The sequence below is a fragment of the Sceloporus undulatus genome, chromosome 4 (assembly GCF_019175285.1).
Source record: "Sceloporus undulatus isolate JIND9_A2432 ecotype Alabama chromosome 4, SceUnd_v1.1, whole genome shotgun sequence".
In the NCBI taxonomy this organism is placed as follows: Eukaryota; Metazoa; Chordata; class Lepidosauria; order Squamata; family Phrynosomatidae; genus Sceloporus; species Sceloporus undulatus.
Window position 1 is genome coordinate 89204229 of NC_056525.1, and position 18256 is coordinate 89222484.

The 18256-nt window shown below is 46.5% G+C and overlaps 2 protein-coding genes across 10 annotated transcripts in view; one reads left to right on the forward strand and one right to left on the reverse strand.

Annotated features, from left to right (window-relative positions):
• Positions 1 to 18256, reverse strand: part of DOCK7 (dedicator of cytokinesis 7) — a 614518-nt gene that overhangs the window by 552579 nt on the left and 43683 nt on the right. The gene's annotated exons all lie outside the window — the stretch shown is intronic.
• On the forward strand, positions 29 to 2873 carry FOXD3 (forkhead box D3). Its single transcript, XM_042462530.1, has 2 exons — positions 29 to 494; positions 573 to 2873. Exons 1-2 carry the CDS (start codon positions 265 to 267, stop codon positions 1705 to 1707), a joined length of 1365 nt encoding a protein of 454 aa, XP_042318464.1. The 5' UTR covers positions 29 to 264; the 3' UTR covers positions 1708 to 2873.

Here is an 18256-nt window from a genome sequence, read left to right on the forward strand (position 1 = left end):
AAGGAAGGAAGGAAGGAAGGAAGGAAGGAAGGAAGGAAGGAAGGAAGGAAGGAAGGGGCTCTCCTCTGCCCTCCAGCCGGGCTACCTGTTGGAGAAGCGCCTGGGAAGGCGGGGGAGACTAGCTCCTCTCCCCGAAAGCCCCCTCCACCCTCCTCCTCCTCCTCCTCCTCCTCTCTTTGAACTTCACAACTCTTATTGTTACTACTCCTACTCCTACTCCTACTGGGGTTCTTCCTGCCGGCCTCCTCCTTCCTGGGCGCTGGGATGACCCTGTCGGGCAACCTGGGCGCCAGCGAGATGTCCGGCCCGACGGTGCTGACGGCCGAGGATGTGGACATCGACGTGGTGGGCGAGGGCGACGACGCCTCCCTGGATGAGAGGGACGCCGGGGGAGGAGGCGGAGAGCCCGACGCCCCCGCCAGCGCCAGCCCCGGGGCCCTGTCCGGCGTTGCGGCGGGGCTGCTACCCTCCCAGCTCTCCTGCCTGGACGAGGCGTCCGAGCTGCTGATGGCCAAAGAGGCCGGGACGGAGACTGGCTCGGGCGGCGGCGGAGGAGGCGGCGGCGGGTGCAGCCCCGTGGAAGGGGAGAGGGCCGGCGGCGAGGAGGGCTCCGGGATGGCGGCGGGCGCCCCGTCGGGGCCCGGCTCTGCCTCAGCCGCGGCGGCCTCGGCCTCGTCTTCCGTTGCTGCTGCTGCCTCCAGCGGCGGGAAGCCCAAGAGCAGCCTGGTGAAGCCGCCCTACTCCTACATCGCCCTGATCACCATGGCCATCCTGCAGAGCCCCCAGAAGAAGCTCACCCTGAGCGGCATCTGCGAGTTCATCAGCAACCGCTTCCCCTACTACCGGGAGAAGTTCCCCGCCTGGCAGAACTCCATCCGCCACAACCTCTCGCTCAACGACTGCTTCGTCAAGATCCCCCGGGAGCCCGGCAACCCGGGCAAGGGCAACTACTGGACCCTGGACCCGCAGTCCGAGGACATGTTCGACAACGGCTCCTTCCTCCGCCGCAGGAAGCGCTTCAAGCGGCACCAGCAGGAGCAGCTCCGCGAGCAGACGGCGCTCATGATGCACAGCTTCGGCGCCTACAGCCTCGCCGCCGCCGCCGCTGCCGCCGCCTCGGCCGCCGGGGGCCCCTACGGAAGGGCCTATGGGCTGCCCCACGGGGCCTACCCGCACCCGGCCGCCGCCCTCCAGTACCCCTACATCCCCCCCGTCGGGCCCATGCTCCCTCCGGCGGTGCCCCTGCTGCCCTCCAGCGAGCTCACCCGCAAAGCCTTCAACTCCCAGCTCAGCCCCAGCCTCCAGCTCCAGCTCAGCAGCCTCGGAGGCGGAGGCGGCGGAGGCGGTGGAGGGGGACCGGGCCCCGTCAAGGCCGAGCCCCCCGCCAACCGCCCTTCCTTCACCATCGAGAACATCATCGGCGGCGTCGGGGTCGGAGGCACCGCTGCCATCGCTGCCGCCGCAGCCGCAGCCGCCGCTGCCGCCTCGTCCAGTTCCTCCTCGGTGTCCAGCGGGCAGACTTTCCTGCGTCCCCCGCCGGTGACGGTGCAGTCGGGGCTGCTGGCCCACCCGCCCCTCTCGCTGGCCCGCAGCACGGCCGCCATCGCCCCCATCCTCAGCGTGCCCTCCAACATGCTCTCCGGACAGTTCCTGCAGCCTGCCGCTGCCGCCGCCGCCGCGGGACAAGGCAAGTGGCCGGCCCAGTAGGCGCAGGGCCGCACCGTCCAGGCACACGCTCCCCCCTCCGCTCCAGGAAAGGAGCACCACGCTTCTTGGGCCCCAGAGACTCCGACGCCAAGCCGCCCGGCCGCTCGGCTCCAACCTTTGGCTCAAAGGTTTCCACCGGTCGCCAGCCCCCTTTTCTTGGGGCCAGGACGGATCCCAATGGACCGGGGTTTCGGGATCCACTTTCCACTCTCCAAATCCACTCTCAGCTCCACACACACACACACACAGAGCGCTTTACTTTGGTTTCTCCGACGGTCGCTCATTTCCACCAGTCTCGAGCCCTCTCTTTCCTGGGGCTCTTCAAGGCCGGATCCCACTGAATCTAGGTTTCTGAAGCCCCAAATCCACTCTCACGATCTCTCCCCCACACATGCACTTCGGCCTTCCCGACAGTCACCCAAATGTTTCCACCAGTGGCCAGCCCCCTCTCTTTTGAGGGGCTCCAAAAAGATCCATATCCCAATAGATAGTCCAAAATCCACCCTCACAGACTCACCTACAAAGCCACCCACAAGCACATACACCCACGCGGCCGCCTTTCGGCTTCTCCGACAGTCGCCCATTTCCCCCAGTCGCTAGCCCTCTCCTTCTTGAGGCTTCTCAAGGAGGATCCCGAAGGACTGGGGTCCCTGAAGCCCCAAAGCCACCCTCCCAGGCCCACCTACATATACAGACCCACAAGGGATGCTCTCTGTCTCTGTACAGCAGGTAAACCCAATGCTCAGCCCTGGGGCCGCATAAAGGTTCCTATTTGGGTCGGAGAGGGAGAAGGGAAAAGGACGGACTTTCTTTCCCACCTTTTTTTTTTTAAAAAAAACTGTCCACATTTGGAGGAAAAAAGAAAGAAAGAAGGAAAGAAAGAAAGAGGGAAAATTATCTTTCCTCAAAGCCCCAGAATATAAGAGGGCCAGGTTTAGTGAACCCCGAACTTTCACTTTTGCTGAAGGTTCTTAATCTCTTAGGTCATTTTGCTCCAAACACATTTTTTTCCAATAACAATAACATCAACAACCGAAAGATGTAAAATAGATGGGGCAATTGGTCAAAAAAGAAGGATGAGGGGAGAAGGGAGGACAATATCCCCGCCGTTCTATTATAAGAAGTCTGTTTATATATGAATGAATATATGTGTCCTAAATGTTATTCCTCCGTATTGTACACAGCTTTGTAAATAAATTTTTAAAATGGTGTTTTTTGTTGTTGCTGTTGTTGTCGGTGTTGACTTTGCTAAATTAGGGTCTCAAAAAATGACCGTAGTTGAAAAGAAGAGAGCTGGATCGGGTAGAAATCCATTCGGCCAAATATGTCGGGAATATTCTTCTTTTTTTAAAATCGGTGGGATTTACTTCCACAAAAGATATAAAAATTAAAAATTAAATAACGCTTTCAAAAACCTGACTTTAAAACCAAACCAAGTAAGGTGGATCCAACATTCCGACAGTGGAAGGGGATCTCTTGAAATCCATTGGAAGGATCGTCCTAAAGCGATCCTTCTTCCTGCTCCTTTTTTTTGGGGGGGGGGATAAAATAGCCAATATGATCGATTCCTTTCCCCGTACCCCATCCTCGGCTCTTTTAAATGCCTATAACATTGTCAACCCCCAGGTTATAATCTAGAGAGGGGTGATTTGTGGATTATGATATAGATCTTACAAGATTTCGGGCTGGCGAAGTGCCTTGGTTAATAAAGAAACCTGATCCGAGTGAGAGAGAGACTTGAGGCCAAATAAAAAAGCCACAAAGCAAAGCAAAAGGAAATCGAATTAATGCAGAACCCAGAAGATAATAATAATGATGATAATAATCATGTTTTCTCCCTCGTTCCCAATTATTAAGCAAACTTTAATCCTCAACTACCTGGGATTTATTTTTATACTAAAATAGATATTCTTGGTATAACAATTCTGATTCTGATTCTGATCTCTCTGCCTGTGATTTATTTTTGTGCTGTGTCCGTCTAACCTTAGATTTCGGATTAAAAGCTTAATTTCGTTGGAAGGGGAATGGAAGGGATGCCGCCGGCCCCAAAACAGCAAAGGATGGCCACAAAGTACAGTTTTGATGAACAGGTTTTGATAATGAAGCGATCTCGAAAAACAGTGCCTTGGTGGCTCAATGCACGTCGAGGGAAAGGGGATCGGGAGGAAAGGCGTTCAGTTACGGTCGGGCTTTTTGGGATCCAGCCTTGGAAGCATGGCTCTGAATATCTCTTCCTCTACAGGCATTCCTCTGCCGATAGAGATCCGGAGCGAAAGATATGGGCTGGGAATATTCAGGGACCCTCTCTGGAAACCACAGGCGACCCCAGGCCCCCACCGCCAAGGAGGACCCCAAGAAAAAGGGAGGACCTGACCCAAGAAAAGCAAAAAACCCCACATGAAGATATACATATGTAAATGGATGCTTCTCCGTCATGCTCCAAATGGAGGACATTTTGAAATCCCTCCCGAACAAAAGGATGAAATGGAGGACGTGTCCTGGAAAAGGAGGATCTCCGATTACCCTGGGTCCCCAGCCAGTGATTTTTAGGGGAATCCTCTCCTAAAACGTGGCATGTGTTTTTAAGCTTGTTTTCCTTCTTAATAGATAGAGTGATAGATAGATATTAAGAAGGAAAACACGATATCTAGATAGATATGGATATAGATATTTTATTTTACCTATATAAATATTTTATTTTACCTATCTATCTATATTATAGGTAATCTATCTATTATAGATAGATAGATTTTATTCTATCTATCTATCTATCTATCTATCTATCTTTTAAGAAGGAAAACAAAGTACTGTATCTATCTCTACATATATAGATATTTTATTTTCTCTGTTTGTGTGTAATAAATGATCTATCTATCTATCTATCTATCTATCTTTTAAGCAGGAAAACAAAGTATCTAGATATTTTATTCTCTCTCTCTCTACACACACACACACACACGTAATAAAATATCTATTTATCTATCGCTATATATTTTAAGAAGGAAAACAAAGTATCTATCTATACATATAGATATTTTATTTTGACTCTCTCTCTCTCCATACACACACACACACACACGTAATAAAATGTCTGTCTGTCTATCTATCTATCTATCTATCTATCTATCTATCTATCTATCTATCAGAACAAGCTTAAAAATAGATACTGCGTCTTAGGAGAGGGAATCCTCTCCTAAGACGCTATATAGGGGGAGATGCGGGCCAGCAAAGAAAAAGTGGAGCTGATTTATTCGTAAAGAGAAGGATCCAACCTCCCCTCTGCTGCCCTTCTCTCCCTGTGGAACCCCTAGCCTAGGCCTAGAAGGGGCTAGCACCAAGGGGCGGGAGGGGGGGGTGACCTGTGCAAGGCGCTAGGCCCGGGCGAGTGTGGGAGGCTGGGACCGGGGGCCAAGGCAGTGGGATCTCCTGCTTTCCCGGCTGCCCGGTAAATATTATTCCACCCAAAGTAAACATTGATACCTCTGGCTCTGGGGACGAAAATAAAGTCAGCTGCTTGGCGACTGGGCAGCAGGGAGGCAGAGAAGGAGCCGAGCTGGACCTGAGCAAGAAGGAGGACCTGCGAATCACTTGACACTGCCCCGCGCCCAAGGCGCAGATCGGGTGTCAGGCTCCGGATTCCCCGGCTGGAGGGCAGCCCAGGGACGTCCTCCTTTCCCAGGACAGGTCCTCCATCTCAGCCTTCTTCCTGTCCAAGAAAGATCCCAAAATCATTGGACACCGGCCTTCATCTTAAGCATGGCAAAGAAGCATGCACTTATATTTATATTTGTATTTAAATTTATATTTCTGGGTTTTTTTTATTCTTTTTAATTTATTTTTAAAAATTATTTGTAGCTTTTCTTTGGCCCTCTCGTCCCTTGTTCTCGAAGGTCCTCCATTTCGCGGTGCCTTGTCCTCTTTTGGCAGTGAGGACCTCTCATTAGAAGTTAGGCGGCTCCCCTGTGTGGCTTTGTAAACAGCTTTCGGTATGAAGGGGTATATAAATGAAGCTGTTTGTGTGTGTGTGTGTGTGTGTGTGTGGAACAAAAAAGGGGAGGCAGGGTGACCAGCCGTCCTCTTTTCCCCGGACATACCCTCCATTTCATGCCCTTTTGTCCAGGAGGAATGCCACAAGCGTCCTCCTTTCTAAGCATTGATTTATATTTATACTTGTGTGTGTGTATGTGTGTGTATGGAACCAAAAAAAAAAAGGGAAGGCAGAGTGACCGGCCGTCCTCTTTTTCCAGGACATGCCCTCCATATCCTGCTCTTCTGTCCAGCAGGAATGCCACAAGCGTCCTCCATTTTAAGCAAGGCAAAGAAGCATGGATTTGTAGTTATACCAATGTGTGTGTGTGCACGCGTTGTAGTTGTTTTTTTCTGTCCTCCCTTTTTGCTTGACTGTCCTCCACTTTGGGGTGCATGCTTGGTCCTCCTTGGAGGGGAGGACCATCTCTGGGCAGAGTAACCCAGCTGCAATACTTCGGAGCTCTCCGATTTGCCTTGACTGCTCTGCCCTGCTTCTTCTTCTTCCTCCTGGGCTATAAAAGTCCCGACAAGTTGTTTCACAGTTGTGTCTGGCTAATCGGTTTTTACACAAACAGCAAATGGTCCGTGCTGGTCTATATTTAGCTGATACCCCTGGGAAAAGAGGCGGGGGGGGGGTCTTCTTGGATTCACTTGTGGGGCTGAGGGGGGGGTCTGACATGGGATAACAGGGGGCTCATTCCAGCCCTGAGCTTTTGGGACTTAGGGAATTACACCCCTCGTCGTTCCCGACATAGCTCCCATGCCTCTGTATGTGTGTGTCTTTGTGTGTCTTTGTGGCTTTGGGGTCAGCGCTTTCAAGGGGGAGAAGGTGCCCCCCATCCCCAAACAACAACACTCCTTTTGGGGGTTTTGGAAATTGCCAAAGGAGATGAAGAATGCACCCGCACTGTAGAAACAAGGCTATGGAATTCTGGGCATGGTCGTTTGTTGTGGCACTGAGCCCTGGCAGCTCAAGCGGTCTCAAACCAGATTGTTTCTACAGTGCGGACGCAGCTGGAGAGGAATTTCTGCCCAATTTCTGCCCATACACAGAATGGGAGATGCCTTCCAGTAGTTACTGTTGTTATTGTGAGCCGCCTTGTTGGGTCCCTTTTGGGGAGAAAGGCGGGATAGCAATTAAATAAGTAAACAAACTCAAAATAAATAGCGGGACTAAAACTTTATAGCCTGGGGACCTCCCTTGACATCTACATGTGTGTGTCGCACACACAGAGACACACCGCCCGACGTAGCATAGGAATACAAATATTTTGTTTAGCAGGCTGTGAATTGCACCCACTGCAGTGCATTTACCATGTGGAATGTGCGTGTTTTCATTCGCACACTCGTGTGCACTCACCTTTCAGCCCTTTGCGGCTCACTCTTCCAGTTGGAACAGCTTTATCAAAGCGCATTCAGCATTTCACGCAACGCATGTGTCGATTTTACACTTTAAAAAGTCTGAGATAAGGAGGAAGAGAGGAGGGATCAGGGCCTCCAAAGCTCCTCTCCCCTCCCCTTCCCTTCCACTTGGGGGTCTTGCCCCACTATTTCAGATGCCTTTAAGCATCAGTTGCCTTTAAGCATCAGAGAACAAGTCAGGGAGGATACCAGTCTGGGCAGGAATATCACAATCACCGATCTAATAAATTTAATGTGTACACACAAACTCACTCTCTATATGTGTGTGTGTGTGTGTGTGTGTGTGTGTGTGTGTTATATTCCTGCCTAGAAATTTATTAGATCAGTGAGTGTATACACAATTTTGATATTCCTGCCCAGACTGGAACCCTCCCTAACTTGTTCTCTGCGCCTATATATATATGTACACATGCATATAGCACAGAGATCTGTGTGTATGGGTATGCATATAATCTTCTGTGTGTGTTATACATACTCAGGCATGCACCTTGTGTGTAGGTTTCTGAGCGCATTCACTATGCACAGAGCTGGACAGCAGAACCACACATGCTTTGTGTATGTCTTTATATGTTCGGTATGTGAATAAAAACACCAGAGAGCATCTGGATTTGGATGCCCAGTTCTTCCCTTGCCAAGGTTTCCTGTAACAAAAGAGCAAAAGATATCTCTATGTCCACATGGGCACTCACCATATTTGATGTGTTGCCCCTGGCTGGGAGACTTTAGGATAGAAAAGGGCTGGTTATTCGGATTTAAAAAATCACTAGGTGTGGTTGCGTATTCTGTTTCCCCCTCTATTTTCTTTATGAAGGAGCCAGCTGTCTTTATGTGAGGTGCAGAAGGTAAACCCATGAGAGGGTTAGAGGAAGGGAAGGAATGGAGACATTTGATGGTGGTTTGGTGTTGCGTGCCTTCAAGTGGTCTCTGACTTATGGCGACCCTGTCAAGGGTTTTCTGGGGCTGAGAGTGTGTGACTCGCCCAAGGTCACCCAGTGGGTTTCCAAGGCTGAGTAGGGACTCCAACCCTGGCCTCCAGAGTCATAGTTCAATACTCAAACCACTACACTATGCTGGCTCACATTATTTGTGGTACAATGTTTTTTAAGGGCTGTTTACATTGGCCATGAAGAGCTTATATGGGGGGGTGGTCACTTTTTAAGACTACAGCTCCTAGAAATCTCCAGCGGCATGCTGAAATTTCTACTTGGCTTTGATCTAGTTGTATAAGAGATTCTAGGCAGCAGCAATAGATGTATAGTGTCTAGAATGAGAGGAGTAATAGTGCCACTGTATTGTGCTTTGGACAAGTTAACCTAGAATACTGCATCCAGTTCTGGGTAGCACAGTTCAAAAAGGATGTTAAAAAGCTGAAACGTGTCCAGAGGAGGGCGACCAAAATGGTGAAAGATCTGGAATTTTGTCCAATGAGGGGTGGCTAAGGAAACTGGGTATGTTTAGCCTGGGAAGAGAAAGTTAAGAGGTGATATGATAGCTCTGTTGAAATATTTGAAGGATTGTCATACTGAAGATAGAGCAAGTTTGTTCTTTGCATCTCCAGACAATAGGACCCAGAGCCTTACATGAATAGATGTCATTCCTTAGAGAGACAGTGAAGTATTATAGCTGTAATGTTGGATTATTGGCTATGGAAACATCTTAATGGTAAGAGACTTCTTAAAAAGCATATGACTATATCAGTATTTGTTGTGCTATATACTTAAATGGGAAATGAGCAGGTTTTGAACACTCATTGGGAAGGGGCTAAAAATCTTATCCTATCATATCCTCCTAAAGATGTGGGGAAGCACGCATAGCTCTTTAGATATTATGGGTTTATTATAGAAAACACTGTGGTACTATTGGAAACACAATGCAGTTCTGTGGGTCTCTTTTCTGAAATGTCATTTTGAACTAGCATTTACCTTCTCAGAATCTATGATGCACATTTGTTGTTCACTCCTGTCAAGTCAACTTTGACCTATGCCAACCCTATGAATGAGAGCCTTGGGGCTTGACCAGGCATAGTTGAACCAGTCTTTCCCAGGCCTGCAAGTGCAATAGATGGAGACTTCTGAACATCCTAGAATGTATTCACACTGCAGGAATGAAACAGTTTTACACAGCTTTAACTGCTCTGACTCTATTCTACAGAATCCTGGGATTTGTAGATAGGTGACATATCGGAACTCTCTGACAGAGGAGGCTGAATACCTCACCAAACTACAAATCCCAGGATTCCACAGAATGGACCAATGATGGTTAAAGTGATGTCAAACTGCTTCGTTTCTGGAGTGTGGCTACATCCCTAGGAAGGAATAAGATAATCCGGAATTAGAAATAAATGAATAAGAAAGGATGTTTTCAAAGCCTCGCGCAGGCAGAGTGGGAAGATGGAATGAAAAGGACGAGCTGAAAATATAACTTTTAATGTCCTCATTAAATCAGAATGTGCCTATGTAGTGAGGCCAGAGAAGAAAATGAAGAAATAAATGAAACATAAAAACAGAGGTGGTGCCTCCCATTTGAGCTTTCTATAGGTTTTTTGCATTGTCATTCTTGGGGGGCAGACTAGTAAATACTGTTTGGCCAATAGAGAGATGTATATCTTAACTTTAAATATATTTATTGGGAAGACAAAGTTCCTGGAATGGAGAATCCTTGTTAACATCTGAAAAGACCAGCCTAATTGATCACTTTGGCCAGACAGTCTAGCCTCTTTCAAAAGGGACACTCTTGAAAAATTAGCTATTGACAAATAGACCATTTAGTTCATACAATGAAATAAGTATTTTTTTTTCATGAGACTAGTCATGTCTAATGCTTTCAATGGGACTTTTTCACCAATTTACTTTTGTTGAATTGTAGCCATAAAGTATATGTGACTGTAAAACACACAGTTTAAATGCCAATAGTGGAGGCTGGATTTTACAAGTTCAGGAAACCTATGCAATAGAAGCCAACTAAAATGAACTGACATTAAACCTCTGCTGCAAATAGGAGAACTGTACAGTCCAAAAGACAGACACATATTGAAACAAATCATATGCATGTCTGTTTAGATGCAATTCCCATTTAATTAGATAGGACTTCCTCCTAGTAATTGTATAATAAGGGGCAAGTCTATTGAACAGGATGGGATTTTAGGGTGCAGTCTTATGCATAAATTGGGTACAACATCACTTATTTTTGAGTGAGCATTTGTAGGACTTTGCCATGAATTCTCTGTAAGTGGGCATATGATTATATCTTTACGATATGATCGTTTCTAGATCAAACCTATGAAATAAATGTAGCAAGTAGCAATAGCAAGTACATTTCTATAATGCTTACCAATCTACTGAGTGGTTTAGAAAGTGTAAGCTAATAGCACCCAATAAGTTGGGTACTCATTTTAGGGACCTATAGAAGGATGATAGGCTGAGTTTACCTGTAGTCCCTGGCTGGTAATGAACTCACAACCTTATGGTTTGTGAGTGAGTGACTGTAGTACAGGCATTTAACCACTGCACTACCCGGGCTTCTAAATGTGACAGCTACCCTTATTCTATGAATATATAATTAGTGAATATATGTATGTGTGTATATCTAAAATGAACTTCAGCAAATTGCTGTTGCCAAAGCAGGAAAATATTGTCATGTCTAGGAAAGATAATGAGGCTGAGTTCATGTTGGATGATTTTTTCATTCTCTTTCCTTCTCCTTAGGGGTTTATCACACGGGAGGAATTTCTCTTAATTTCGAATGAAAAGAAAGTGGTGCCAGAATGCATTCACATGAATTCGCTAGTTCAGCAAATTTACATGAATTCGAATTGTATTTGAATTGACTTCCCATTGCCCCAAAATAGCTTACCACTGCCCAAAATTGCGTGTGAAAGTCTATCATGCAATAACGTTAAACCCCATGATTGCGTTTGGATTGCCGTTTGATTATACTTTCAATTTCCCCTGTCTGATAAACTCCTATAGATGGGGATTTCCTGCATGCAGGGTCTCCTCTTTCTCTCTCTAATTCAAACTAAACCATGTGATTTAGATCACTCCCTGTTTGGGACTAATAGACAGTTTACTCTAAAAGATTTTCTCTTGATCTGTTGGGTCTTCCATCTTCCTTCTCCATCAACTTTCTTTGGAAAGATGGTGAGATAAATATGTCTTCTGAACCTGAACTATTAACTAGCTAGATTAGGATATAGCTTCTATGTAAATAGAGATTAAAGCCATTAGTAAACTTTTGTTTGAACTTCAAGCTACTTGTATTATTTTTGAGTCAGTCAAAGTTCTCAGGGAAACACTGGGGCTGTGCAGACTGCTCCTAAGGGGCAGCCTGCAGTCCCCTTCAGCTGTGCCAGATTGGGGCCACAGCAACTACACGCTGTGTCTGATCTGGCCTTTCCAGGGTGCAAAAAAGAGCCACAAAAAGCGGCTCCTTTTTGCACCCTGGAAAGGGTATGATAGCCACAGCACCATGGCTTTAAGGTGTTTCTTTGGTGCTGCATCATGTGAAGCACTGTGATGCCATGTGCCGTGTGGAACGGTGCATGGTTTCATGCCATCCTTTATGGCTGGCTGCATAGGCTCATAGTTAGATAAGAGCACATTTTTGCTACTTTGCTATTTTAAAGCTAGACCCTAATAGGCTTGGCTTTGATACTGAGATATTTCAATATTTTTGTTTCCTTAAAAAGGCTAGAGCCTTAGGAAAATTAAATTACCCTACAGTTCACACACCCTGATCCACGTCTGGAAGACTGTACCATTGAATTGTGAATTGAGTGGTTTCACAGCCCAATCAGGCTTCCCTGTGACAGCTGGAACTGTTCATTCCAGCTGAAGCAGTTCTGACCTGCAGTTGCGCAAACCATGCCTGGAACAGGTTTTTTGCAACGGCTGTGTGGGCACACTATAGTTCTTTCTGAAAAGCCAGTGTCTGGATGAATTGTACTTTGGTTGTAGGACACAATAGATGCTAGATATATTGATTCATTCATACACAATAAACACTTCTGTGTAAACCCATGTCTTGCCACACTAACTTGTGTGTAAGAGAGCAGTGGGTTAAGGTGCTGAGTAGTAATCAATCCTTCCTGCAAGGCAGTGAAATCCTAAGCATGTTTACTCAAAAGAAGGACTCTGAATAGTGGGTCTGGACACCAGATAAGAGTGCATAAGACACGACCCTTAACAGAGCAGTCCCATGAAAGATTGCTTAAAAGCCCCATGTAAGTAAAGGCCTTACTTCTCCATATGTGTGGATGGGACTGCAGTGTTTTAGTTTATGTTTGTGTAGTACGTACGTATTCTGTAGCATATGTCTTTTCAGTTTGCCAGATAGTTACTGCTTTCAGTAAGGGTCTGTTTCAGCCAGATTGGGGCTGTAGCAACTGCACGCCGCGGCAAAAAGGAGCTGCAAAAATTGCTCCTTTTTGCATCCTGGAAAGGGCACCATAGCCACTTTGCTGCAGTAGGTTCCATTCCGTTGGTGCTGCATTGTATGGATGCAGTGCCAGAGGAGTGGCATAATGCCATGTGCCGTGTGGAGCAGTGCGTGGTGCCCTGGCTCCCTGGGGATGGAGTTGGGCCATGCGTCATGTGAACGCCACATCCTGACTCCGTCCCCAGGCCAGCCTCAATGGCCGGACTAATCAGGGCCCAACTTTCAGTGTAATTCTTTATCTGTCTACCAAACAGGAAGACCCACAGAGTCAAATGGAGCCTTCCCCCAGTACAACATCAGAGCCCATCTGATCTTGGAAGTTAAGCAGAGTCAGCCCTAATTAATACTTGGATGGTAGACCACCAATGAATACCAGGGCTATAGTTCAGAGAAAGGGAATGGCAAAACCACCTCTGAGAATTCCTTGTCTAAGAAAAGCCTATGGAATTCATGGGGTTGCCATAAATCAAGAGGTGACTTGAAGGGAACATGCATTTTTGTTCCCTTGTAACTAAATAGATTGATAAAGAAGTTCTTAAAGCTTGGAAACTCTGTGCCCATGCTGGCCAGGGCCAGGAGACGGGTGGATTCTGTGTAGTCACAGAAATACCTTTTCCAAGGTCCAAACTGAAACAAGCTGAATAAATTTCTTTCTCTTCTTTCCCCGAATAAACATCCTCCCCCCCCCAGTCAAATGGATTTAATTGACTCTTAAATTCAAAATCAAGTGCAGTCCCTATCTCAGTAAAGTGTGCTGGTTGTTTCATCTTTGTTTACCAAACTCTGCTGAATTAAACTAGTTTATTCTAGTTGTTTGAATATCACAAGGGAAATGTGGCAGAAAAGCAGCAAGCTTTGCCACACTGACCTATTTTTTTTTTCTGGTTTAAGAAAAGAGACAGAAGGAGGCTGGATTAGCATGGATATTGCATTTTCAAGGACCTTGCCACCATTAAATAGACTGTTAAGTGCATTTTATGGCTTGGGAAGGCTGCTCCCACTTCTGTCTGGAAAGGCATGCTAACTTCATGTCTACCTGCTACATTACACACTCACTGACTAAAATACTTCCTGTGGATGTAATACCAATGCTTTGTATCTTTTTAGTACATAATGCTAACTGTTTTAGTGCTAGTAAAACCTAACTCCATAAAAAGTCCTGATAACAAATGTTGTCACTCTAGAGGAAAAAATAATCTGCACGATTTAGATATAGACAAGGATGCACATTCTTTGCTCAGTTTCACACATCATACATTACCCAAACTAGCTTTGCCATAGAGTGGAAGACCACAAACAAAAACAGTTCTTGGACGAATATGATTTATGAGTATGTTTCAAAACACCTGTTGACACATTAGTATGTGTTTTCTTATATTCTGTGGGATAGATTTCCAGGGTGGGGAAAGCCTTTTAATTTGAGGAGGCTGCTATAAATATTCTCCTTCACACTCAGCACCTGGAAAGAAGGGGAAAGGAACACTTCACAGTGTGGAAAGGGATTTTGTAGCACCTTCGAAACTAACTGAGCAAAAGACGTTGTAGCATCATAAGGGTGCATCTTGCACTGTAGAAACAATGCATTTTGATACCACTTTAAGTGCTGTAGTTCAATCCTATGTAATCCTGGGATTTTTAGTTTTACAAGGTCTTTAGCCTTCCCTGCCAAATAGTGCTGGTGCCTCACAAAACTACAAATCCCAGGATTCTGTAAGGCTATGCACAGAGGGAGAGGGAGGCACAGGCCATCTCAACCCCCCCCCCCCAACTTCCAGAAGGAGGAGAGAAGAAACAGCTGGGAGGAAGAAAAAGGAAAAAAGGAAAGAGCCAGCCACAAAGCTAAAGTGAAGCTGGTGAGTCACAGAGGGAGGCATAGGCCATCTCAGCCTCCACCTACCCCCACCACCTTCCAGAAGGAGAAGAGGAGAAGAGACACAGAGAAGAAGGACAAGGGAAATTCGAACAAGGGCCAGAAAGCAGAGGAGAGACTAAAATAAAAGGCATGGGGGGGGGGGGGGGGGGGAAAAGGGGGGAGGAAGGAGGATAAGGGTAGGAAAACGATCAATTCAACAATAATGGGAGAGAGAATGACACAGGAAAACAACTACTGGGCAGCAGCAGTACTGGTGGGTGTCACTAAAGTGAAAGAACAGCAGTGACATCATAGCTAACATTTGTTAGCACTGCACACAGGGAGTTGTAGGTAGTCCTCCTTGTGTACCCCCCCCGAAAACCCTATGATGAGACATCAAAATATCACACAGGCAAGAAAGAGCACTATTTATTTATTTTTATTTATTTTATTTATTTATAGTATTTACATATACCCCACTCTTCAGCCCTAAAGCCTCTCAGAGCAGCTTACACATAGTTATTCAGACAGTTCCCTGCCCTCAGGATCTAAAAGGACATGACACAAAAGGAGAAGGGAATAGTGATGGGGAAGGGGATCAAGTCCAGTGGTTCTTCTCTCCCCCTGAAGCTTGGACCATGGCAGATGGACTGGAGGGAGGGCCTTCTTCTTGCTCTGCCTAGGCCTGATGGAGTTGGGCCTGCCTTTTCACTCCCTCCCAGGCTGGCGAGATAGATAGAAACAGAGAGATAGATAGAAACTAAAGGAAAACTCACTTGAAGGAACAGCAAGGGCAGTCAAAAATGATGAATCAAGGAGTAAACACGCTCAGAAAGACAAATCCCATCAGAAGTGGCATCACATATAAAATAGAGATGTGGAATGTGAGAAGCATGAGCCAGGGGAAGCTAGCTATAGTAAAAATGTTAATGGAACACATGAACATAGCTGGGGGCAAGTGAGTTAAAATAAACAGGAATGGGCCACTTTGAATCAGACAACTAGACAGTCTTCTACTCAGGGAATGAAAAGACAAGAAGAAATGGAGTGACTTTCATACTAAAAAAGATTTTGCAAAGGCAGAGGATTCAATGCAAAATCAGATTGAATCATCTTAATAAGGCTCCTTGGGAAACCTATGAATATCACCATAATTTAAGTATATGCACCAACCACTGAGGCAGAACAGGAAGAAATTGATAGATTCTACAAAGGAGTATAGGAAGAAATTGACAACACACCAGCACAGGATGTCAAGCAGATTATTGGAGACTGGAACGCCAAAGCTGTAAGCAAAGAAAAATCAAAAACAGTAGGCAGATTCGGATTAGATAAGATATAGATTTTTTTTGAAGCCAACAACCTGTTCATTGCAAACAATTTTTCATACAACCAGAAAAAAGATTATACACATGGACATCACCAGATGGCCAACACAAAAACCAAATAGATTACATAATTGGAAGTAAAAGATGGCGAAGCTCCATACTGGTGGCCAAGACAAGACCAGGCGCCAATTGTGGTGCGGATCACGAACTACTCATATCAAAATAAATAAATAAATGAATAAAATTCAAGAAGAGAACAAAACTAGTCATCACACCAAAATATAATTAAAACATTTCCACAGAATTCATTGACAATATAAGGAACATATTTGCAGTACTAAGTATAATAGATTGTGGACCAGAAGAGCTTTGGACTGAAGCCATGGATATAATACTGTGTGCTTGCGTCATACACGGGCGCACCTTACGTGGCTTCCAGCACATGCTGGAAGAAGTGGTGCCATGTGCTGGGAAAAGCAATGGCACGTGCGCCACACGCTACCGCAGGCACAAGCCCCATTATCCTTAATGGAGCTCAAGCCTACGCAGAATTTCCCTTATGTTGGGGGGTCCAGAATGGGGGAGGAGTAGCCCAAGTCTATAAAAGCTTATACTACTACAATATCTTTCCCTCAGTGAAGTCCAAAACACACAACAGAAATAATCCAGTTTGAAACCACTTTAACGGCCCTGGCTCAGTGCTAGGAAGGAAATCCTGGGAATTGTAATTTACTGAAGCACCAGGGCTCTCTGGCAGAGAAGGCTAAACGTCTCACAAAAGTACAGTTCCCAGAATTCCCTAGCATGGAGCCATGGGCAGTTAAAGCAGTCTCTGACTGGATTATTTCTGCAGTGTGTTTTGGACCTTAGTTATTATTATTATTATTATTATTGACAGCAGATAAACACATTTTTATGCCGCCAGACCTTTGTATATTGATATGGGTACTTTTTTTTTAAAGAGTAATAAATTCTTACATTTTAATAATATTTGAACTGAAATTAATTCAAATGAATTAATTGTTTTTTTTAAACTTTGTATTTTCAATGTTTTATACTGTGAGGAAGGCAGGATAGAAATAAACATAATAATAATAAGGCTCCCCTGGTATTACAATCTAACACAGCTATGCCCCTGAATGCTGCTACGTCAGGGTTTATTCGTTTGCGCGCGCGCATTCCCAACGGCCGAAGCTGCCGCGCATGCGCTCAAGGCCTAAAGAGGCGGGTCTGGGGGAGGGAAACAAGCAAGCGCGTCCCCGCATGCGCGCTCCTTCAAGCGCTGTCTTTCCGCTCCTGTCAATCTTTGGTGAGTGGGAAGAATGAACGTTCTAGGCTGAGTGGGGAGAGGGGTGGGCAAAGAGGGAGCGAGGGCTCGTGAGCGACCGTTGGACGTTCGAAGAGAACTAGAGCGCGCGCCTGCGTGCGGGGGGGGGGGGCGAAAGAGGGAGGCGGGATAGAGGCGCACGCGCTTCACCAGCGGATTCAAGCGCGCGCTTTCTCGCTTCTGAGGGGAGCTTTGTGGGCGGGGCTTGAAGGTTTAGAGTGAAGGAGGCGGGCCCCTCCTACCTGGCCATAGGGCGAGCAGCCAAAGGGCCTGGCAAATGTCTCCCTCGCTCGCTCGCTCGCTCGCAGTCTTCTTCCCTCCTTGGCCCGGCCTCCCTTTCTCAACAACAGGGAAGGAAGTCGGGGCTGGGGGCCTGAGGGGGAGGTGCAGGCCGGCAAAAGGAAAGGGAGTCGAGGAGGAGAGGGAGGGGAGTGGCGCCAATTTGCCTGGGCTGCATGCACACTGGAGAAATAACCCGGTTTGGCAGCGCTTTAACTCTTTGTGTGGGTCAAGGCTACGGAATTATGGGAGTTGGAGTATGTTCTGGGGCCCAGAGCTCAAGGCTTGACTCTTTTCTGGCCTCCTTTTATAGGACACGTCCTACTTTCAGGCTTCTGCCCAGAAGGAATGTCAAAACGTCCTCCATTTTTTGTAAGATGAGCAGATGTCCTCCTTTTCTAGGACGTGTCCTATGTTCCAACCTTCTGGCCAGGAGGAATGTCAAAATGTCTTCCATTTTTGGTAGGAAGACACACGTCCTCCTTTATCCAGGATATGGCAAACATTTCAGCCCTGCCCAGGAGCAATGTCAAAACGTCCTCCATTTTACCAGGGTGACCAGACGTCCTCCTTTATCCAGGACACGGCCTACATTTCTGCCCAGGAGGAATTTCAAAACATCCTGGTTTGTTCAGCCTTTCCTTGAGGCTGAGAGCGTGTGACTTACATGCCTAGTGGGTCTTCTTGGTTTGTTCAGAGAGTCTGCCTTTGGTGACTTGGGGGTGTGTGCACCTTCAAGAGGTTTTCTTGGGAGGTTTGTTCAGAGAGGGTTTGACTTTGCCATCCTCTGAGGCTGAGAGAGTGTGACTTGCCCAATGGGGGTTTTAATTGGAGGTTTGTTTTTGAAGGTTATTTTGGTTCAAAAGAGAGAGAAAA

Coding starts and splice junctions, on each gene's coding strand:
- FOXD3 (XM_042462530.1), top strand. CDS start 265: ATGACCCTGTCGGGCAACCTGGGCGCCAGCGAGATGTCCGGCCCGACG. Junction 495..572: donor CTCTCCTGCCTGGACGAGGC/GTCCGAGCTGCT, acceptor CGGCGGGTGCAG/CCCCGTGGAAGGGGAGAGGG.